Here is a 24253-nt window from a genome sequence, read left to right as displayed (position 1 = left end):
CATAAGTTGCAGGGGGCGAAAAATAAGGAGATCTAGCATTCAGGTAAAAAATTGGCTTTAGGCCTCGTTAATCTACAATAGGTGATGTGCAAGTGTGGTTAGGTAAATACGCTTTTGAAATCCATGTTTAGTATTCTGTGTGCTTACCACTCTGTTTGCAGCATCCGTACTTCAGTGATAGATGTTACCACAAACCTCTAAAATCAGCTGCATCTGTTTAGTCAACTGCAGTAAAAGCAAAGCATTGTAGGCTTTTTTAGGAAGCTGCTACTATTTTATTGTTTTCATTTTTCGGTATCAATAAATCAAATGCATGATTGCTCTATCCTAATAGCAGTTCATGGGCATATTGCTGTCGGTTTTTAAAACGGCAGTCAGTTCTCACTATTAAGTTTAAATTAAGCAAAAACTTGCCGTATGGTGTTTTTCATCATAGAGTCTTTGCTATTTGGAGCGGTACGAGCTCTCTTTATGCTGAAAAACCTCATGAGCAGTTGTGTTGGATGCCCGTATTTCCAATGCAGGAAGTGTTTGACACCAAACAGGTTATAAGGAAATACGCCTTCAACTTTCATGAATTTCAGTTCTCAGAGTAACTGCTTCACTTTGCAACAAGATGAAGTTTTTCTTTAGAAGCATTTGTCTCTTAACTCTAGTAGAGTTTTTCTTTGGATTGATCAGAGAAAAGGTTGTTTGGTTTGTTGTTTTGGTTTTTTTGGGGGGGGTGGTTTTTTGGTTGTGTTTTGTTTTTTGGTTTTTTTTTTTTCTTAAAACATGTAATTCTGTATGTCTCTGAAGTATTTGGTTAGCGTTGTTATTCATGTGGATGTTCCTTGCAGTAATAGATCACTCCCTTTAAAACATTTCAGTCCTAAAACTACTGGGCATCGGTTGACTCATGGTAATAGACTGGATCTGGAGCGCTTGGCACTTGGAAGCAGGTCAGACCACAGCAGTTTGTATCTTATTAAAAGCTTTAACTCTGTTTAACACTCACTGCCAGAGGCGCGGTTGACACCGGGTAACTTGATCCTGGATTTGAGATATTTCAGCCATAAAAATACTGGCTTGTGAAAGAAACATCAGCATGACTGACAACGCTAACCAAGCTGGCCCACTTGTGTCTCAGAATAAAACGAAGGATACACATAAATCTTCACAGGGTCAAAATTTCTGTGTGTCCAGATTGGATGCCAAGGTTAGAGTGTTTTGGACGTCGGTGATTAGTTTTCAACTAGAGTTTCTCTAGGCTAATCTTCTAGGAAGAAAAGCTATCACAACTTATGTCAAGACAAACCTCTGGGGTGTAACTATTGCCCTGTTTCTAGATTAAGGATCAAAGCAAAAACTGAAAAAATACAGCTACTAGTATTTAAAATAAAAGATGGTCTTGCACAACTCCTTTTAATCCAGTGCTGAATTATACATTATCTCAGCCTTAGGCAGCTATTTTTTGTATCCTATCTCATAGCCTCCACATTTCAATTTCTGCCTGGATGTGGCTGCAGGTCATCTAAAGGTTTTCTATGAAAGGTTATTTTTATGAACTTCTGGGGTTTTGATGCTTAACCTGTTTGAAATAAGTCTGTTTGAAGACTGTGTAAGTTGTATTTTTGGTCCATCTCACCTTTGCCCTTTCCTTTCCCCTTCTCCAACTTGCTTCTCCATGCATTTTTAAGGCTGTTATTCCATTTATTACCCATGATAACATCTCAAGGGAACCTGAAAAAGTAGGTGTCTTTGAAGATTCAGCAAAATTTGCTTGTGTTGGACATGGAAGAAAGATCAGTGCTTCCCTTGAGGGGGGACATGACAGTAGCTTCTCAACCCTTTGTAGGTCCCAGGGGACCCACATGGAAGAGCAACATGTGCTCATAATGTCCCAGCTCCAGGACAGTCTTCTTCCAGGCCTGTATCATCACAGATGCCAGAGAACACAACCAAAGGACAGTCAGCCCTTGGTAAAAAGCATCCTTCACCTGGAGAGGGAGCTCCCCTCCACCTGATCCAACCCTGAATTGTGCTCTACAAAGGTTACTTTTGAGAATTTAAGTTATAAAGCAGCTCAGGTATTGCAATGTCAAAGAGAAAGCTCTAGTTTCAGACTTTGTAAAGAGAGTCGGGTGGTGATGAGGGGAGAATTAAGGCAGAGAGCTGGAATAGGGTTGGTTTTGTCTTATTATGATCCTTTAATCATATTCCTTAAAAATGGAAGATTTATGGTGTGTGTGACTTAAAATGTGTTAATTGAACCACTTAGTGGCTGCAAATCCCTGAACATTTTTCACCTGTCAGTTCCTGTTTTCCTCTTCAAGTCTATCTACAAATGCTTTCCAAGTGAGTGTTAACCCCTTGTTAACGCCATCAGACTTCAGTGGGACAGAATGCTTAGCTTGATCTTTGCTGTGCCAGACTTAATGGACATGCTTTTGGGCACAGAAACCCTTCATTTTTCTCCATCTATATTGATTGATCTGATAAAATATTACCTCTCTCTGCAAACCTGACACTTCTTACGTCCTTAGATCTATCACGTCTCAAACAGAACTGTTGAACTCGGTCCTTTATATTTTTCTACCTACTCAATAATTCCTGATTTTCATCGTCTTGGGTGATTCCTTTTTTGACAAGATATAGTTACATGATTATCTTCTTCATAGTTCAGCTTGTAATACCCAGCTCTCTTTTGCCAGTCAGATGTGGATCTCATGTTTCCCTAGCGTGGAGCATCCATCTTCTAACCAGCCAAGGTGGCACCAGCATGTCTGCCTTTCTCTAGGACCCTCTACCTGCTGAAGCTGCCTGACGTACTCTCAAAGCCGTCCTGATAGAAGACTGCTTTCTCTAAGATTCGGCCCTGGGCTGTATTCTTCCTGCTTTTGTGTGATGGCTAAACTTACAGATTACTTTTTTTTCCCTTAAGCTCCTTGAAGCCCTGACTTGAGTGGAGATACGATGGCAGGGGAAACAGGTTTGAACCAATAAATGTCTAGTGCAGTGTCTACCCCTCTGCCATTAGTTGGAGACTGCTCCCAGCCCAGAGCCTCGCTGTTGTAGCTCTAGGGCTCTAAACCACTTTTGCTTCTGTCAGTGACCAACAGCTCTGCCTGGAAACAAGGCTTCAGATGTCAGACATGGTTATCTCTGGACTGCTGCAACCTTCAGTTCGCAGTCCTGACAGGCAGTGCCTGCCAGCTTCATTTGGTCCTCAGGGAGCCACTTAGGCCCTTCTGAATGAGGCTTCTAGTAAATCATAGACTGTCATGACCTGCTTTTCTGTGTGGGTACCGAATGGTAGTAGAGGTGGCTTAATGATAGTTCCTTGCTGATACATTTGTGGACAGTCCTTCTACCCACGAGGGCTGAGGACACTAATGTTTTCTAGTTAATGATGTATCGTGGAAGAGGCGAAACCAGGGAAAGCATTGCCTGAGCTGTATCACCTCAAGCATCCTCTTAGCAGCTGCTGGTTGAAGATGATGATTTGCATTTGGTAAATAAAACTTTTTAAGTTTCTGAATGCAAAGTTTTAAAAACAAGGGATGCTGTTATAAGAATGAAATGTGCAAGTCTGTGAACAGACTATAGGCAGACAGAGGTGCACACAGGGGGAAGTGTTTGACAGGTTGAAATCAGTGTCATCAAATGTCCGTCTGTACTGGCCATTCTAAAGAAAGGTCCCAGCAATCCAGTGGGGAAAGTGTGTCCTGAAGGTTATCTCCTAGCATTATGCAGCGGTGTGAGAGCTTGCAGAAAGCTGCTCCTCTTGGATGTCTTTGTCTCATTTCTGTAAATTACAGGTTAACTTGTGCAGACAGAGGAAGTCAGAGCTGGAAGTCTTTTGGATCACTCAGTGAAGTTTCCTGCTGATGCAAGCACCAATAACATGTTATTCCTTCCTCATATTTCTTCAAATTTGTCTTAAAAACCAGTTGAGTTTCTTGCCTCCCATTATTTGTCTAATCCAGAACCTCAGATAAGCTTGTTGATTCCATGTAGCTAAAGAGTGGTGAGCTATGATTAGTGGTTGGTATGCATAGTCCCTCTACAGTTAGAAAACTCATACCTTAGTAAGTTCAGTTTGACTGTAGTGAGGAGCAGAACACCAATGCTTCTTGCTGTTCTTTAACTAACTGAAAAATAAGTGTTTATGTTTAACTACCTTAAAAAAGGAAAAGGATTTTCTTCCTCCTGTGTGTAAATTCCGAAGGAAAACAGAATGCAAGTGTATAGTAGAACCAGTAATTTGCCAAGGTATAATGCTTCTAAGTCAGTATCCATGTACCTACATCATATTTTAATGTGTAGCTGCACTGATCAAAGCAGTGCTAAAAAGTTACAGAATCATGGACTTCTAGTTTATATTGTTGGTTAAAAATTAGCCCCAAGTCTAGCATAATCTAGTTAACTGTGCCAGAGATGTTTGACCTGCACAAATTGGATCTGTCAGTTCAGCTTCTGCTACGTGCATCACAGTTGATACCAACTGGCATGCTTTTGTGCCAGATGGTCCAAAAATTGGTGAACAAGTATTACAAATTTTCTTACCTCTGTCACAATTTTTGGGAGTCAGAGTGGAGGCATAATGCCAGAATGCTACGAATGTGGCTTGGCAGTGTCTCTGCTCTTGTTTTGTCTGCTGATGGTTAGAGTTTGTCAGTGGAATTGTCATTTAGTTTTGCATGGCCACTTAATTCAGTTTAAAATATAAACCCGTGCGATATATTTTGCAGCTCTCAATCAGAAACATCTCCTAAACTGCCTATAGCAAGCAAACTGCTGTTTCCTTCTGGATAGGAAGGGGGGGTGTCTTTCCGCATTTACAGAAAGCTGGAAGTAGTTTCTCAGAAATCAAACTTTCATTTGCACATAGATAAATGTATAGAATGTTACATATGTGCCAGAGGAGAATTTGATTTGCCATCCATGCAGCTACGTGTTTTACATATATAGCTTCCGTTAAGTAGTTGTCTTTATGGTAATAATATTAGTAGTAGCTATGGGTAAGAGGCTAAGAAGTCAAACCTTGAGCTCTCTGTGACAATTTGTGTGGAATTCAATAGCAAAACAATTGCAGTGTTAGAGATGAATACATTTAAAAAAAAAAAAAAAGCCAAACCCTAACACTTCATATTGAGGGGGGCAATGTCACTTAAGCCAATAAAGCTTTTCTTTTAGTTTGTAGAGGAAGGTTTGTTGTATTTCTGGTGGGTTTTGGTTTTGTCCTTGCCTGAGAGTTTCAGTGGGGTAGCGTGATCAAATGCCGCGTGCTTTGCGAAGACACTAATTGCCTGACGTATTGCAAGAGTGATTTTTGTGTTGTAAGGTATGATTTAATATAAGACTGACTGGGGCTCTTCTTTTTAAGCTGTATCAGCTGGAGTAGTTACCACAAGAACCTGCTAGCCAGCAGTGACTATGAAGGCACCGTCATCCTTTGGGATGGATTCACGGGACAAAGATCCAAGGTCTACCAGGTAACATGCAATCAATGAGCAACACTTTCCCACACCATGGACCACGTCGGAGGAGCAGTATTCAGTCTGAGGTTCTACTTCTAGTTCAGCAATAGACTTTTCCATTCCACAGGGTGAAATAGATGCTCCTGCTGTTTGGTAAATGTGTCTCATCCGCACAGCTTTATTGAGCTGTAGTCCTCTGAGGGAGGCAGCTATATCCTCTTGTCACAGGCATGAGGCAGTTGACGTTTTCTTGCTGCTGCTTTCAGGCAGGGAATCTGCACGGGGACAAACGAGTTTCTAGAAGTTGTTTGTCTCACCTTCCTTTAGAAACCTCTGTCTCCCCATACCAATTTCACTTCAGTCTTTGTCAAAAGCCTTTTGTAAAATCCTGCAGTGATTGCTGCTGCAGGTGCTCGTAAAGCAGAAGAGCAAAATGCAGACTTAAGTGACGAGGCTGGGAGAACGGAGCAGTAGGCAGAACCCTTCCTGATACAGTCCTGCGCTCAGCAGAGCGGTGTATGCACACAAGTGGGCTGAGCTCAACAGCGAGACCTGTTTCGGAAGAAGTTTCTGGCATTTTGTCTTTTCGTGCAATTTGAACATTGTGTTTCTATATAATGGATTCTGAGAGGCTTGTGATCAGAACAAGGAGCTTGGAAGAGAGGTTGTTCCATTTGGGGAGAGACTGAAAGTGGTGCAGGCTGTTCTGTAGGTAGCATAGTGCATTGAAACTGCTCAGTGATAATGAACTGCAGACTGGCCTTCACTTCCCCCATCTTGACAGCTCAACATAAGTTTTAATTCCTGTTTAAGCCTTTGTTTACTTTTTCATTGTGTTTTGGCCATTTTGTACTGCTTGTTTTCACTAATCCTTTGCATATCTCAATTAAAAAGAAATTATACTGGACAAAATAAATCTTGTCTCTTCTTCTCTCAGATATATTTTGCATTTCTTTATGGGGCTGAATAATGAACCTAGAGAGGACCAGCTGTTGCTTATGTTAAAACAAACTCATTTTGCTTCCTATCAGATTACTTGAATTTTTTATTTGGATTTGCATAGAGGCATGCATACTGACATCTGCTTTGCATGTATTAGAAATCCTTTAGTGACTTTGTCCTGGTGAGCTTTTCATGTCATCGTTTTGCAAGCCTGTATGAAGACTTTAAACAAAGGGTTTGATTGAATTTCTGGTTTCATTCAATGCAGTGTTTTGCTTCCACATGGGATGTGCCAGCATAGCAAATACAGCTCTTCTGTGTTTTGGGAAAGTGTGCTGTCTTGTAAGAATATTTGTTTGAGTGGAAGAACATAGGATTAGACACCAGAAGTTTTGTTTAGTAACTCAACAGGAAGGTGAGGGTTTCCTGGACTTTCAGAGAGGAGGTGTTTGAAATGGCTTTGAATGGGCATCTTATTGGTATTGGGAGATAAAACTGATCTGCTAGAATAAGCAGCAGCACACAGTGGAACCACAGCCAGTCAAACTGTGCTGCAAAAATGGGTCTTTAATGTATATTTCCTGAAATCATTATTGTTTTTTCTTTCAAGTAAAAAAAGTCTGTTTTAGGTTTTAAAATTGTCATTCTGTTTTCTGCTTTCAGTCTAGCATACTGTTGTAAGCATTGGTCTGATTGGGCGAAAACATATTTTCTGAGAAACTCCTAAACACAGTAAGCTTCTCTGTCCAGGGCTCTGCTGACAATTTATACCAAACAGCACATGTTTTTTCTTTTACTATTTTATCAGATTACAGCTCACTACCTTGCAATATTTTTCTTGTTTCTCTAAACAGGAGCATGAGAAAAGGTGCTGGAGTGTTGACTTTAACTTGATGGACCCAAAGCTATTGGCTTCAGGCTCTGATGATGCCAAAGGTATTATTCTTTTTCAGTAGCTGTGCAGAAGGCATACACTCCGTGTATTCCCTTTGAGGAACAAAAATGTGATATTTCAAGTAGCTGATTCCTCAACTGCCTTCAGTAATGTAGTTGACAGTAATGTGTTAAGGTATTACTGAACTGTTGTGATCTTAGAGAAGCAGAGGCTTTGTTTGGATTAAGATTTCTTGGTGCAATGTTCACATTTTTCGGGTAATATGCTTTCTACTAGCATTTTCCAGGACACTAAACAAAGCAAAATGTGTTTTAACATTAGTTAAGCCTGGTGAGTTAAACCCTTGGGGCCTTTCAAAAGAGCAGCATGTATTTATATTTCAAAAACAAGGTTGTTGGGGAAAAATTGGGAGTTAAAAATGCCTGCTGCAGTTTTACCTGTAGCTCCGAATGTTGAAGAGTGTGCACACTGAGCAGCTTCCCGCTTTCCCAGTGCAGTGTGTTTCTCGGAACATAACAGAGTCAGATGGTGGACTGAATGGGAGTGTTGAGAGCAACTCCCAGCTTTGCACACTCCAGGGTCCATTTGACAAAGGGCTTTTGGAGAACCCTTAAGACAAGCCCTTTCCCAACATACTGGTAGAAAAATGTTCCACTTCTAAGAAGAAATAGGAAACTTCTAAAGAAAAGGATAGCACTGAGCAATATGTAGTGTTCTTCATCCCTAATGAACAAGACTTTACCTCTAATATGTTTACAATATCAAATTGGAGTTATCAAGCAGCAAGAACTTTAGAGTTCCTTTCATAGTCAGTGGGGATCAGCCCTCCCAGATGGGCTGATACAGCTCTGGACAGAGCTCTTTGTGACTTGCTTTCAGATGATAAATTAATTTTTCATAAACATTAAACCCTGCAAGCCACTCCCCCCTCTAAAATACTTTTAAATTCTGTTTCAAAAGAAAGCTGTATTAGTGTTCCTCAATTAGTGTTCCCCGCCCCCCCTCCCCCCCTTTTTGTTGGAAGTCAAGAGTGTTTTCTGTGGGCTTAAATGCAGCAGGAGTGAACATTCACCTTGTAAATTATCAGCCTCTTCATCACGTTGCTCCCTACTCATGCTATGCATTTGAAAAAGCTTATCTGCCAGGTAGACATGCATTTATTAGCATGTTAACAAGTTGTCCAGTTTTGCAAAGCCAGCTGCAAGCAGAGCTCCTGTCTCTAGTTGAACAGTTCACTTTTTCAGTAATGGTCTCTAAAAGTGTAGTGTTTACTTAGAAATTATTGTAGTAAAGTCTGCAGATCTACATAACTTGCATTTCAGTTCACAAACGTCTTTTGAAGGTGTATTGGGGTTTTGGTGAATAAAACTGGGCTGGAACATTTTATTCTTTACTTCTACCATGATTTGCATATGTAACAAGCCCATTAGAGACAAATGGAGTCCTGTGTCAAAATGTTTGAAATAAGCACAGATTTTAGAAGTCTTTAAGGTACAGAGCAATAGTAGCAAATGTCCAAATTAATGTTGTAGTGTCCACCTTCCGTTTCAGTGATCACATTGAAAGGGTTAAATGTGAGGAAAAGGTAATACCTATGACGAGTGTCCTAACTCAAACCTGCCTAACTTAAATTTTTGTCCTTCTGCTTATGTTCTTGAGTGTTTGGTTGAGTCCTGGCCAGCTTTGGGTACATAGTAATACATGTTTGGCCAGGTACAGCATCTGGTGGGAAAGCCAAGAGCTGTGTACCCTTCCTGTCCTCTCTTACTTCTGTGCTTGTGTGAGGCCACGCTGGGCTTTCTAACAAGAAATCTCAATGCTCATAGATATTGGTGTGACCAGAGCAATTGGAGCTAATCTCACCATGCTTACCTGGAAAGCATGGGTATAACATTTTCCTGTCAAGCAATCAGGACAAGCCAGCAAAAAAGTGACAGCTTTGCCAGTTCTTCCTGCTTGCCTTTGTATCTGCCTGTCTCTTCTCGTTCTTTTCAAGTTGGAAGCTAATTTTTAAAGCAGCTGTTATGCTCGGTAGGCATGTATTGGAGAAGGAGCTTTTAGATGCAAAATCCTACCATCAGTGCTTCACAGCTGTCTCTGCCAGGGCTCAGGCACAGCAAAGGGGGTGGCAATGAATGGAGCGCTATTAGGGATAAAATGATTCTGATACAATTAGAAACAGCATCCTTGGACCTCAGGTCCTGCATTGTCCTCGTCATTAGATGAAGATCATCCAGGATGCTTATTTGTGGAAGATCTTGTCTACTTTAATAGCAGATAATGAGAGCATAAAAGCATTATTTTATTTGAAGTAACTACTGTGTGTATGAAAACCTCACTTTTATCTACAGTTGTCATGCCCTCCCCTTTTAAAGGGGCAAAGGTAGTTGCATATGTCTATAAGGACCCAAAGATGTACACCAGCTGGACAGCAGTGAGCAAAATTGAAGTGTTTACTTGTGCTACAAGCAGCTTGGGGAAACAGCACAGTCTTAATTTCAGTTCTTTTATGCATGTAGCAATGGCAGGAGCTGTGATTCTGATGTAAGTAAGAAAGGGTGAATTTTTGCTATTAAAGCAGAAAAGATTATTTAATTCTGTGAAGGCAAAATGATGCTATCAAAGTGCCAGAATAGGGCTGGAGCTAGTGCTCTTAGCTAATGACTTACAGCTGCTTCTCAACCCAATATCCCTGTCTGTTCTGGATTGGGAATGTAATTTAATGGCCATGGTAAAGTTAGCAGATAGAGCAAAATATTTTGTGATGCCCTGTGGGTAGAATTTAAGTCTCCAGTGTGGTAGAGATCTGTTCTGGAGTGATGAAGCATTTGTTCTCTGCTCTGGGGTTGTTTTTGAAGCTCAAGGGGTAACAAGCAGTACTGACAAATTCAACTGAAGAAAGAGTCCTGGATTTATGTCCTTTCTGTGAGTTGTAGTCCCTGCACTATTTCCTGGCTTAAAATGGAGAGGTGGAGCAGAACAGGAGCACCTGAGATCTCTGAACCATAGCAAGAGGTTACCTTTCATTGTCTCATGGCAAGGAGGAATGCAAGCATCTGTTTCATTACGTGTAAGGAAAGCAATTTCCATGCTGCCTTGGTAAGTGAGACCATGGATGCTAATCCTACAGCTATTTTTTGTAGTGTCCCTTAATTCAGTAGGGCAAAGCAGATTTGCAGGGTTGGCTTCATAAAACAGAAGCATGGCCTTTTAGCAGGGGAACTAACTTGAGAAATGCAGATCAGAGTTTCCTCCCCAGCTTTGTAGAGGACTTCCAGAGGATTGTTTGGGGCTTTATTTTCAGTGATACTTAGCTCCTTCAGCTTCTGCTGACTTTAACTGGAAGTATGGGTGTTTATTGCTCTTAAATTATCAGGTTGAACTTTCAGTTTGCTCATTTTCCTGGCTAAAAGAAGTTTGATAATTTCCTGGAGATTTGTGGGGTGGTTGGATTCAACTGGGAATACCTTGAAATGTCAAGATGATGTTGGTAGTTAAAATACCAACCAAAAGATCTGTCTGGCTATGTCTTATGCAAGGAGGAATACCCTGTGGTCATTGCCTGCTAACAGTCATCAGTTTACATCATCCTCCTGACCTGCACAAGGCAGTGAATCAAAAATTTTGCCTAGCAGGACAATTCAGCAGCTTCCTTCTTTCCTAGGGATTCTTAAATCTTTGCAAATGAGTTTTCTGGTAGCAGTAGCCTGTTCCTGGTTTACAGCTTTTTCGGAGTAACAGCAGCCTCTCCATCACATGACCAGATAAGAGTTTCAAGAATGACAGGCTGGATAAAATATCCTTACTATCATTGTACCAACTGTTTACATCAACACCTTTAGCTATTGTAGTACAGGCTTCTGCCTCTTTTAGTCAGTGTTTAGACACAGAACTGATGTACAGAAAATTAATTTATAAACTTACACATTTGGTGTAAAGCTCCAACCAAATAAAAAATATCTTGAAAAGACCTAAACATTTTAAACTGAAAAAGCTGTTCTGGAGGCATCTTCCTACTTGTTTGGTGAGAGGTAGACATTTGGCCACATAGTTGTCTCTCTTAGCAGCTGCAAAATTAGGAAACATATGCTTTGAGAACACGTGTTTTAGGAATAGTCAATCTCGGATGGTTGCTTGTCTCATCAGCACAATTCTAGGTGTTATCGAGACATCTGTACATTGTGTAATTACTTCCTCAACCTCAGCAAAATTGCTGAAAGCTACAGCAAATAAACTCTACCCTTATGAATTATGCTTTATTAACCTGTCAGTTCTTTTTAAAAAATAATGGGCAGTTCCAGGTAAAACTTGACATGTTTCATTATGTGGTGTTATATGTCGCATATATCCTTTTTTATGGCACTGACTAAGATATAATTGGAGCCCAGCGTATTCCACAGCAGTTAGATCACAGAAATTGCAGACTCTAATCTGTGTCTGTCAGTTGTAACGAATATTATGATGGCTTTGAACACACAGGTTGACTCCTCACCAGATTAAATGGCTCAGCTTATGACCTGAAAACTTGAATGAAAAAAAGGAGCCAAGTTGAAACTGAGCCCTCAATTAGCTTTTGCTACAAAACTGAGACCAGATGGCCATTTGTTTATTAGAGGTGGTGTCAAGGAGAGACTTGGCCGCTTTGGATGCAACTTTAAATATTGATACCTGGTTGGAAGGCTTCAAGACAAGCCTGTGTGGTTTTAGTACTAGATTTGGGCAGAACATCACTCTGAACTATGAGATCATGTGACCTCCCTGCACACCTCAAGTTAAAGCTATATTGTCTGCCAACAGTGTCCTCTTGTAATCATGGTATTATTTGCTTCCTATACCATCTCATCCGTAAACTTCATCTCCTTTACTGCCACTGCAACTTAGCCTGTACATCTTCTGGTGTCTGTTCATTAAAGCAAAGTGCTAATGTCTTACTGTTTTGCAAAATCGTCTTTGCTGGCTCCATTCCCCTTCCCGCCCCCAAGTGCAAAACACAATGGAGGAGGTATATCATCCAGTCTCACTTGGGAGAAGAGAGCATCTTAAGCCATGCTTGCAAAGCTGTTGGTTTCATTTTGAAATGTAGCTCAGTGTTTAGAATGAATATTATAGCTCCAGTAAATGACAATGGATTTATTTCTGAAAACCAACAACAGGGTGGGTGCTGTTTTAATTGAATTTTACATAATGCTTTTATGCAAATACAGTATGCATCAGTGTTTATATTTCTGGTGTGTGTGTGTGTGCTGCTTCAGAATGGTTCCAGGCAGCTGTCAGATACCCACAGTGCTGTATTTAAAATGATTCCTTGGTGTGCTCTGAGTAGTATGTATTTTCTTTGTGCTTGAAGCGGTTCTCCTAGGTATGGTCAGAAATAGTGCAATCTTGTTGCTTTTCATTGCTTGCCATACTATTAAAAAGTAGGTGCGCTAGAACAACCCTGCCCATGTTCCCCTCCTTTTCCTTGACCATCTAAAACATCGTCTTGTAATCCGTGTGGAAGCCTTGCTTCTCCTTCAAAGCTCCTGGGAAAGACTGACCAAGAGGTGATACAGAGGACTCCTCAGAGAGTGGGGGGACATACCATAAGACTGCTTACATCATGTATTAACCACAGTGGGTAACAAGATTCCTGTTCTTTTGCTGGTTTTGCTCACTTCACCTCCAAAGGAGCTTTCTGTAAAAAGATAGCAGAGGACCCACTGGCCACAGACCTAAAGAAGCCCAGGCTCTCATGGGGAGCTGATTAGGGGATTAAGCCTTCATGTAGCTCTTGCGTGTTCAAACATTGGCTTCAGCTTGCTCCGCTTCCTGCCTCAGCACGTTGATCATGATACGTTAGTACAGCGCAACCCACTCATCAAGAAAAGGGGAAAGGGAGAACATTTAAGTCTTTTCTGCCTTGTAGGCATCAACAGGGCTTGATGCCAATGTGCTGCCCCTTCATCTGCATCAAGCACAAAGTGTTACATCTCTAGCTTTTAATAGTAAGATTGGCTCCGCAGGGAGCAGCTGGCATGCTTCATCTTTAAGGTTGAATGGTACTTCAAGTGTTTGTGGAGGGTGGGGAAAGCTTTATTTTGAAAAGCTGCTGGTGTTTTCTGTTGGTCATCCTGTGAAGCACTGAAGTGAGTACTTGGAGGAAGAGCTCATTCGGTACCACAAAGTTTAATCAATGTTCACATGGTAGTATTGTAGAACAGTAGAGTTCCTTGTACCAAGGGAATATTTCATCATAGGAAGCCAGCACACCGATTTGTTTCCTGTCAGTGCCAGTTTCTCGAGAATAAAACAAGTTGTTCTCATTCACTGTGCTCAAGCATACAATTAGGTATATTTATTCTGTTCAAAGCAATTCTGCTGTGGAGCATGGAGTTCTTGCATCCCAGCTAAGGGACAAGGAACAAAAAGGCTGCAAGCCTTCTTGCTCTTGGTTATATGAATCTGCACTCTGGTAGCCTTAAACGCTCTGATTCTAACATGTGGTTAGTCACCTGCTCTGATGTTCTCAGCCATACGAGATGTGGACTTTCAGCATCTCCTGTGTGTATGGAGGTGGGCAGAATATCTACAGTGCGCATTTGAGAATGTTCTCAAGCTTACCAGCCATTAGCAGCAACTGACCCTTTATAATCACTAACATCTTGGCAAATGAGGCTTTTCAGAATCTTATTTATGAAATAACTAGATATTATGCATTTCAAATGAGGTTGATTGTTTTTATTTACTCATTTCTGTTTTTCTGTTTCTCTAGTGAAGCTGTGGTCTACCAACTTGGACAACTCAGTAGCAAGCATCGAGGCCAAGGCTAATGTATGTTGTGTCAAATTCAGCCCCTCTTCTAGGTATCACCTAGCTTTTGGCTGTGCAGGTAGGTAAAAGGGGTTTGGGGCAAAGAGATACTTTTTCTTCCTTCCTTTGTTTCTTACTCCCCCCAAAGATGTGAGGTTGGCTACTCTGCCCAGGACTGAGGTGCCTTTCCAGTTAAAATGCCTCCGAGTAAGACTTTTCAAGTGTGCAGTCACCCAGAAGATATCATGATACCCAAGTGTCAACTTCATGCTGCAGCCTGACTTTTTAATTTGGGTGCCTCTATCAGAGATAAAAGATCACGAAAGGCTGTCGCCTAGTGTGTTTATTGAGATCACTAAGGCAACCAGGCAAAGCTCAGCTTTGAGAGTCTCATAGCGAAGTTAATGTGTTAACATGGTGATAGTTGTTCTTTCTGATTTATAGTATTGCTCTATAAATACTACAAAGCCATACTCGGAATTTTAACTGGTTTTACCTGAGGTGTGCTGTAAAACAGTGGTTGTGCGTGTTTCCTGTAACTGTAACTACAATCCTCATGGGTGGGCTCATGTTTTCCTAGGTTGGGCGAAGATTGCTGTTAATGTTGGGGTTTTTTTTGTTTTGGGTTTTTTTTTTTTTTTTTTAGTAGTCAGTGGGGAAGGCACGATGAGCCTTTTATTCACTTAGATTAAATAGTTCTTGGTGATAGTACAAAGATTTGAGAGCAGAGTGGGTATTGCTTTGGGAGGAAACTATATCATGCTATGCATGCAGCAACTGAAACTCGGAGATACCTATAAATGTTTAACCAACTCTGCATTTTCTTTCTCCTTGGGGAGTTCTAATGCGCTTCTGACTAGATCTTATGATGACATTTGCTGTCTCTGGACTTCAGGAGATATGCTGATCATTCTTGCAACCACTGGTTTGCCATTTCATTTAGGTGTTCCCATTTCAAGGCTGGTTCTACTTCGATTGTGACTCTTAGGAGGAAAAAATAAATTTGCATTTTGATACACTGCAAAAAATGGATTCAAGTTGCAGTGTAAAATATTGACTTGCTTGACAGGCATCTTGCTGAAGTTTAGTGAATTACATGCAAGAATAGAATTGAATTACAATATCTACTAGAAGCATTGGAATGGAAGGAGGTATCTGTAAAAAGCTCTAGGGAAAGGTGAGAGCACCAGCTTCAAATGGATCAGCCACTGATTAAAATAGATATGTAAAAGCACCATGAAACAGCATTCTCCTGATAAATCAGTAACTGGGATTCCTTTCCACCTGAAAGGCAGGCAGGGGAATGAGGCACAGTTAAATCTATGAAGGCTTTTGGAGCAGTAGGGCACGTGGGATGGAAGCAGATAGGAGTGTCTCTACGCCTACAGTCAGGTCTAAAAAAACTACAATGGGCTCATATTCAACAAGTGTGTTTGGGAAAGAAGCGTTAGCGAGCACTAGGAGTTATATGGAGGTTTTAAATGACGTGTGCATTTTTATGATTTAGAGAATGCTGAGGGGTAAAATGGTACTTGTACTGGGGAACAAGACGTAGGAGGGAGAGAAGATAAAATTTTAAAAGTGTTTACATCTGCTTGATGCTCGGTAATTGAGTCACTAAATAAAAATTAAAATGGATATTTAACTATGATTGCTGAAACAATTACATAGAGTAATTGAACTGATGGGAATTACTTCCTACAAAGGAATTCTAATTGATCTTTCAGCCATAAATACATGTGGAAAAATGGCATATGAAATTAAAAGAAATACTGGAGTCTGGAAAGATGTTCCTTCTGAACTCCTAAAAAAAAAAAATCAGAGTGAAGAAATTAGTTACTGTCTACTTAGTCCATATAGTAAAACAGTCCTGTTTAATGTGTTATGATGGAGACAAAGGTTTTTCTCCTTCATCTGTTTCAGCTAGTGTTGTTTAATAACTTCATTTAGTCTATGGAAAAAGCAATCTAACTTCTAAATAGCATGATTTGTCACATGGGCTATAAAATTAATAAACGAAGAGTCAAAGATGGGTTTCTTGAGTAGTATTTAAAAAAAAAAAAAAAAAAGGTGGATTGGGTGCACTGACTTGGCCGTTCCTGTTTGCGCCACAGTAGGAATAAAGATAAGCAATTCAAAACACTAAACACCAATTCAGTGACTAGTGTAGTGGACAACTTTAGAAAGCTGTCCTAGCTCTGCCTTGGCTTGTTCACATGCTAAGAGGATTTTCAGTTTTGAAAATTGCTTCAATTACTTACCATTGACTAAATCACTGAGTGAGAGAGCCAAGACTTCCTAGCATTGCATGCATAACACAGTTTTGTACAGTATTTAGGCAGAAGTGCTGCTCCTGTATATACCCTCTTGTTTTACTTGTTGATTTGATGGAACTTAATGCTATATATGTGTCTATGTTTCTGTGTGTATATATATATTTATAGTTTAAGACTTTGAGATAAGCAATTGATGAAATGGGAAGGGCAAAAGTATTGGTACTTAAAATTTGAGATAAAAGGAGGAAGTAAATTGATTTAATATACCAAATTATTAAACATACATGTTTCAGTTCCCCCCCCTCCTCTGTATGCAGAATAGCTTGCAAGCTAGCATGACTTGCTTTAGCAATGCAATTTTGACTGCAAGTCTAAATTTTTTCAGTGTTAATATTTTGAAATTATGATTATTTTTTTCAATTTTAATTTCCAGGGTTTTTTTTTCCTTGAGGGTCTTTCCCACCCATCTATACAGCTGAAACACCTTTTCATAAGGTCTTGTTCTTTCACACCTGGCTTAAAGAAACATTTTCCTTTGCCCTTGACAAATGCATCTTGTCCACTTGCATGCATCTATTCAGAATGACTCTTTGAAGTGGGTTTTCCTAATCAGATGCTTCAACTAGATCAGCATTTCTGAATCTCTGTGCTGATTCCCACTTTGCATTCTCCACAGAAATAGCATGGCTACCTTAAAGTCCTTTCTACCCTGTCTCCAGTTTACATATCCCTTCTCATTTGCTAGTAATATCTTGACTGTTGGTTTGCCTCTGCCCATGATGCCATATTGTACACCGGTAAGATATTCAGAGAGGTACCTTTGTGCTTTCTATCACTTTCTCCAATTTTAGAAGAACTCCCTTTTACAGAAAAATAGGAAGGAAGATACTTAAAAGTTGCATAGAGATCTGCCAACACATGGCATGAATTCTGTGAGCTGATGCAGCAGCCTATTGAAATGGTCTCATTGCCTTTTTGTTCCTTGTGTGGCTTCATCTGCTGAGGGCCTCTGGTTCTCAAACCAGGCACTTTTTGGGTGGGGATGTCACTTCTGCATGTCTGGTGCTGAGTGTGATGGCAGCCTGGCCATCATCTGGGTCCCTCAGCCATACTGCTGTGTAGATAGCCACAGTCACATACCCGCAGCTTCAGGGCTCTCTAGGGAATCCTGAACCCAGAGATCTTGGTTTAAAAAAAGCATTTTCACCTGGACCCAGTTTGCATACTGTATTGCCAAATAAAAGGAGTGTACTGAAGAACTGTGGTGATGGATTTTGAAGCAAGGTCAGGCTGCAAACCCTGTGGCACAGTGAGCGAAACGGGAGTTATTGCACCAGCAGCTTTGACTGTGTATTTCTCCCTGATGAGACTATGTTGACTCTGCTAGACTGCTTGTTGCTGTTCGTATTGTACTGCTCCTCCTTTGTGGAGAACATCCCTTTCCCCCTTGTGCCAAGTTCCTCCGCAGGTTCCTGCCCATTATTGGCAGCAGCAGGAGAACACGAAGCAACTGCCTTGAACAATGCCTCCTGACGAGGACATGATGTGGGTTGGAATTGGGATTTGTGTGGATTTCTTGGTCAAACCCTCTGTGTTTCTGTAAACGCAAGTAGTAATAATGGAAGGAGTTGCTGTGATGCTTTGTTTTGGATGTAGCCATGGTCAAAAGTGTTGTTAGACTGTGTACCTCCATATGGACCACTCTCAGTAGAGGGAACGGGGTTGGCTTCAGATGCCATAGAAAACCATGCTTTAGTTGCCACTATAGAAGCAAATCCCAGGATTACCATCTAATATGGATGACATATATGTTTCTTTTCTGGGCTCTTCACTCTGAAAGCTTTTAGATGACCAAGAGATCATTTTGGTAGCTTAAAACAGAACAAATGAGCAATAACCTGGAAATAGAGCCTATACAAGAGAGAAATGAGTATTTGGTTTGGGAAATAATTCTCTTAAAATCAGACAGGCACTTCAGGTGAGAGGGAAGCTAGTGTGTCTGGCTGCAGCCTGATAAAATCTGTTGCAGTGGAGAGGGCACATAAAGAAAAAAATCTCCTTTGTCTGTTACTTTAATAAAATATTCTATTTGCATGCTTACTGAGTTGAAACATTGGGCAGTATAAACTGTAATCACTGCCGAATACAAAATCAGGTAATTTTGTGGTCTTTTCCTCTTTTTAAAAATAGATAGGGTTTTATCCTGAAATTAGCTATATAAATCATGACTGAAGTTATTATTGTTCTGCCTTGGCAATAGCACTAATGCCCTCAACCCATATATTTTCTAGCAGTACAGTTTCCCGGCTTTAAAAAAAAAAAAAAAAAAGGCTGCAAATGCATGCAGTTTGCAGCTTGAATGTCCAAGTTGTGCAGTCTGGGTGAGATCAGACTGTCTGCTAACCCTAGTGAGCTAAGTGTAGCTATTGATAGTAGCGATGCTTTATTCCCAGCATGTTGTAATACTGTCAGCAGCTACCACTGACCTTTCATTTCCCATATATTATGCAGAGATCATGTCATCAAAACTTCAGATTCCAGAGTTCTTACACTGGATGCATCATCTTCTCACATGCTATATTTTTTCCCTGTAGGACCCACAAATCTAGCGGGTTGGACGGGGGGATGAGAGGGGGTTCCTCAGGGATGCAGGACAGAGAGACTACCGGCTCTCTAGGACCTTCACAAAATAAGTGGAAGCAGCGGACAAGTACAGATGGGCAGAGGAAAGCAACAGAACAGCTGCAGTGTGGTCAGAGTTTAAGGTTTTGCTAGGTTAGTTTTAACCTTGATCAGGTCCCTAAACTGCTTCACTGCATTGTCACAAACTCTTGACAGTATCGCTTCAGATTAAGTGACCAGGGCAGGCAAAACATGGGGTAGTGCTGATTTATGTTGGTTTTACTACTTACAGCCTCAGAGTTTGAGACTACCTGCATTGGGGATACCATACTCCCTCCTAAACATTGCCGATTTTGCTTTTCCATCTCTTCCTTCATACTGGCAATTGTGTGGCCAAAACTGAATTGCCTTTTTTCTGGATCAGCTCATACCCTGATCATAGAGCACCAGTGCCAGCCCCAGACAGGCTTTTGGCAGTCTGAATTAAGATTAGCATTAGTTAACACAGGGCAAATCCTCAGTGAACGTGAGGTCTCCTCCTAGTGCTAAGGTTTCTCCCCTTTCTTGCCTGCTTTGTCTCTCTTCCTTACTCCCTTCCCGACTTGTACAGTGACACTGAGCAAGAACACATCCCAAGAAAGTGCTTTTCCTTTGAAGATGGTTTTGCCCTTCCCCAGCAGGTTTTGCATGCTATTTAAAGATCTTTCCTGTGCACCATCTTCAGCATTACAGAATGGCATCGTATTCTGGCTTTGATGGCTGCCGCCTTTCTTTCATTGTTGAACGGCCGCAAAACTAACGATACTGATCCACAGCATCCAGCATACTGAAGGACTCCTGTTGCTATGTCAACAGCTTTGTTTTCATTTGCAACTATTTACCCACCCCTTAAGATCTCTGCATTGCCTTGATGCACTTACAGGTCAAGGTCACATGTGGCTCCTTTATCAGCATCGTTCAATTTTGCTACTATACCTGGTATCCAAGCGGGACCGCTTTGGAGACCATCGTTGTCCAGTGAAATACTGATTTTCCTGCTGCAGTAACTGGAGCGGTGATTTCTCTTTTCCAAACATCTCTCTGTAGAGCTAGCCTTTCGTGCTGCCTTGGATCTGGGTGACTTGCCTGGCTTGTCACTCAGCTCAGAAGAATGATGTGATATTAATGACCAAAAAGGTAGTGTGCCTTTTTGGAAGAGAATTAATGTTTTCCAGCTGAAAGCAAGGTCTTACCTTAATAGATTCTCATGGGTAAGTACTCTGCTCTATTGAAAGCCTGCAGTGACTCAGAAAGAATCTATTTGTGTGAATATATGACATGTTTAGGGTGGAGTTAGGCAGCTTCTTTGGGCTTAAGCTACAAGATTACCTTCAGCATATGAATTCAGCACAGTATTCAAAGGCACAAAGGTTAGGCATTTCTTTCACGCCTGTGGAAAAGTTCACAGCAGTGCTCAAAATTCACCCTTTATGAAAGCGGTATGGCATGCAGCAGTCCAGGACTTGCCCGTTACTTGTATTGGACTTTACCTGCAGGGTGTCTTTTCTTTTTGTGGGTATTCGATAATCTTCCTCTAGTCCATGACCTCTGAGGCTATTGGCAGGTGAAGTAGGGGACAGGGTCCATGTTTTGGAAGCGCGCACTTGTCACCTTATTTAAACTCATTCCAGAACTCCACTGCAAAGGTTTCATTTGTTGTAACCTTTGAAAGCATCTACAGCACTTCAGTCAGTTGAGGGTCGTTTGGAGGAATCTATTTTTCACGAGTGTGGTTGTGATCATATTTCTGTCCCGACAGTACTTATTGCGGGGGAAGCACTGAGCTTAGTGGGATTGTTTAGGTTAGAACACCATCTTGAAGGTTTGACTTAAAATTATCCCTCTTCATGGATGCTGGGATGTAAATGAAAGTTAAATATCAAACCATACCTTCTGCTGTCCTGGTGAAGACAATCTTTCTGGCACTGGTAGGTAAAGTACTGGTAGGTAGATCATATTCTGCTTCTGCTCAGGACTGACAATCAGGAGAGCTGCAGCTATGCCATGTTATTTAAACCTACGATTTTTGCAGCAAAGCTGACTTGCCTGTATCTACACATCAGAGATGCTACCAGATCAGCCAGGCACTGTACAGTGTCTTCCTGCCCTGCTGCAGCTGCTTCCTAGGAAACCGTGAAGGGACATGAAACCATTCATAGGTGTGCAAGGCATGTTGCATGTGCAAATTTCACATAATCTTCAGAGTTTAAAAGCTTATATAAGTTCTTTACTTGCACAGAAAAAGTAGCCCCTGACTTGTTTTGGATAAAGCGTTTGCAATGAATATTGAGTAACAATAGAGAGACCTATTGGGAGTTTCCTAGCTTTATCTCGGAGGTCGTCACACTTCAGTAACAAGTGAACCAATAAAATGAATTTGAAAAGCTCCATTTGATTTTCTGGAGAAAAGGATGTATCTGTCACTAGCAGAAATGAGCGTGCTAATTGTTTGCTTAAATATTCTTTTCCTGAACATTTTGTCTTACGACTGGCGTAGAAGTCATTTAGTCAATGTTACAAAATTCAAATTAAAATTGAAATGAGCCTTGAAATTCAGGATCAGATAGGCAATTCCAAGATTCATCTTTTCCTCAGAATGCCAAATTGCTCTTGCTACTAGCTGTTGCTGTATCCCTTAGTTTAATCCTTTCCAACCTCTGCAGTTTCCAAAGCTGCAGTTTTTCTGGTAGATAGTTTAAAGGAATTGCTCATTGGAATGACATCCTTTGTAATGGCTTCCTGTGTTATCTCCTTTTCAGACTGCTGTGTAGATTAACTGTTCCAGCCTTTTATTTGGGTACTGTGCACATTTGGACTTTTATAACACACTACTTTTTCCATACAAAGTGGTGAAGATTGCCACATTGCATAGGAAAATCTGTAACTTGGGAATGCAGTGTGGGCTCTCATTTTGAAGGCATCTTTTCATAGTATCTGAGCATGTAAGCATTGCATGAGTTTTTAAGAGAAGAGTTTTTGAACATTTGGGCTAGGTTCCTCTAAGGAGGCCATGTTAGCCATTTGAATCTCAAGAAGATGATAAAAATTAAGACTGTAGATGTGTGTACAAATCTAGTCACTCTTCACGTGACTTATTTCATTGCCTAGCTAGAGTGTACATTGCTTCTTTTCCACATTGGGTACCTGTGTATCATCATGTGCTTTCCTGTGCTTATTTCCTTGTCTGCATAATCCACCATACATTTGGGGGTTTGGTTTAAACATTCTTATCTGAAGCTTGAATATTAGTGATTGTGGCACTATATTTAATATCCATCATCTCTTCCAGTGGAGTCTGCTTTGAGGGCAGTTTAGCTAATGAATCGGACCACCATCTCCAGAACCTAGTGAAAGAAGGCTTATGTCTATTCAGGCTACTGAAGTAAAATGTAGTTCTGGACCAAAATCGGATTTGACTGATAATTTGGCAAACTCAGGCCCTCAACTGCATATTGTAATGCATATGGCAGCAGCCTGCTCTTTCCCTAGAGCCACTTTGACTGCTCTGAAACCTGTTTGGTTCTTTTTGTATGATGTTTGCTGATATGACAAAACCCTTAAAGCTGTTTTGTCCAACACAGTGTTGGTGTTTCCAACAGCCATTGTACAAGTAAGACCCCTGGTGCTCATGTGAGGACTTTCAGATCTTCAGAGATGTAGCCCCTTTTTAGACAGCATGGGTTGAAGCACCTTTTACTATAAAATGACTGTTCTTCACATGTTCTGGGTGTATTAAAACTCATTTTGGACATTGGCCTATGTGCACTAGTGCATGTAGAGTTGCATGTTACATAGTCAAGGAGGGAAGTTGGATTAAGAGTCTGAACAGTACATAATTATTTTTTGTCTTTCAGACATAAAGGATGAATTCTTCCAAAATCTGCAGGTTGTTACTGCTATTGTCTTCATTGGTTTTGTAACATGAGTAAATCTTCCTTATGTGTACTGAATATTTTGTTTCTCCAGCAGTATGACAGAAGGCAATCTTTGAATTGCACAAAGACCAGCTATCCCTTATTCCTGTGAGAAATCTCTGTAGCTCTTTAAAACCATAAAGGTCAAAGTTTCAAAGGAGTTCTAGAGAAATCTGTTTTGCTTCCCCCACCCATCAGAGCCCTTTTCTCAACTGATTAAGATCTCTAATGTGTTATGTCTCCTCCTTCTCTTTTTAATATGAGACAAGTTATTTAGGGTGGAGGTTTTATGGGCTGCTGTGTCAAAAGCTTTAGACAAGTCAGTAAAAAATGTCCTCAGTGTGTAAAGACCATTATCCATAACCCAGCAAATGTCATCTGTAACTTCGAGCCATAGGGAATCTGTCGAATACAAAGGTTAAAAACCCAGTTGGCAGTTCCTGTCAAGGCTGCTGTTCCCTTCATCTGTTCAGCAGAGGGAGATATAGATCTTTAGTGAAATGCTAGTGTTGATATACATTAAAAAAAAAAAAAGTACATTTGCTGTTAGTAAGAGATGAAAATCACTGGCTGAAGCAGGGTATAGTCTTCCCTGCAGAGCACTGTCAAAATATTTCAAGTGCTAACCTGAAACCCTCTGCTGTCACATCCCTGAGCCTTTTCTTGGTTGGAGGAGAGGTAGAAGGTGCTTATTGTGCTGTTGGTTTTGCCAGAGATTAAACTGAGACTACCAGATGTGTTTAATCTAACGTCAGCTGTCTTTAATTCCGTTTTCATGGAGTGGACTTTTCTCATGTTGCTTCCTTTGTCATCCAATCTGCTAAACAGAACACTGTTAGGCATTCTCCTTCTTCTCAAAGCTGTGCTCTTCCTTCATTTAAATGAAAACCAGAGCTGGATTTGTGTTGGATTCTCTAAATATGATTCTTTTGGAGGCTGGATTTGTATTGGATTCCCTAAATACAATTTTTGGAGGCTATTGCCAATCATCTGTATTGCAGTGTAGGAAAATGAGATTGAGTTGTCATCCCCAAATACCCATGTGCCTTTCTTTGCTTCAGAAACTTTCTTTCATCTCCTTGCTAACATCACGGGCTCTGTGACTTCCTCACTTAAAAGATTGGGTGGGGTTTTTGTTTTTTAAGATTTTGCCCCCAGCAAAATAAATTATACAGACCTTGCTTAATATTGTATAGTCTTCAGAGCATGGTGTAAGGGAAGAGGACATGGGGGAGGCTTTGACCTGCAGGGAAAACATCTATTGAATGCTTTTCCAAAGTTCAGTCCCTTTTTGGGTGGCTGTTGAATGTTTGA

At 40.7% G+C, this 24253-nt stretch overlaps 1 protein-coding gene across 4 annotated transcripts in view; it reads left to right on the top strand.

The window, feature by feature from the left end:
• COP1 (COP1 E3 ubiquitin ligase) overlaps positions 1-24253 on the top strand; it is a 128953-nt gene that overhangs the window by 58591 nt on the left and 46109 nt on the right. For 2 of the 4 annotated variants that reach the window (XM_069789649.1, XM_069789647.1), the window contains exons 13-16: positions 870-941; positions 5369-5477; positions 7259-7340; positions 14051-14167. In XM_069789649.1, coding sequence (XP_069645750.1) covers positions 870-941; positions 5369-5477; positions 7259-7340; positions 14051-14167 — 380 coding nt within the window. The remainder of the gene's footprint in view (positions 1-869; positions 942-5368; positions 5478-7258; positions 7341-14050; positions 14168-24253) is intronic. The other 2 variants (XM_069789651.1, XM_069789650.1) reach the window with 1 other exon arrangement.

The sequence above is a fragment of the Haliaeetus albicilla genome, chromosome 8, assembly GCF_947461875.1.
Source record: "Haliaeetus albicilla chromosome 8, bHalAlb1.1, whole genome shotgun sequence".
Lineage (NCBI taxonomy): Eukaryota > Metazoa > Chordata > Aves > Accipitriformes > Accipitridae > Haliaeetus > Haliaeetus albicilla.
The sequence above is the reverse complement of the archived record's forward strand: the minus strand, read 5'-3'. Positions and strand labels throughout refer to the sequence as shown.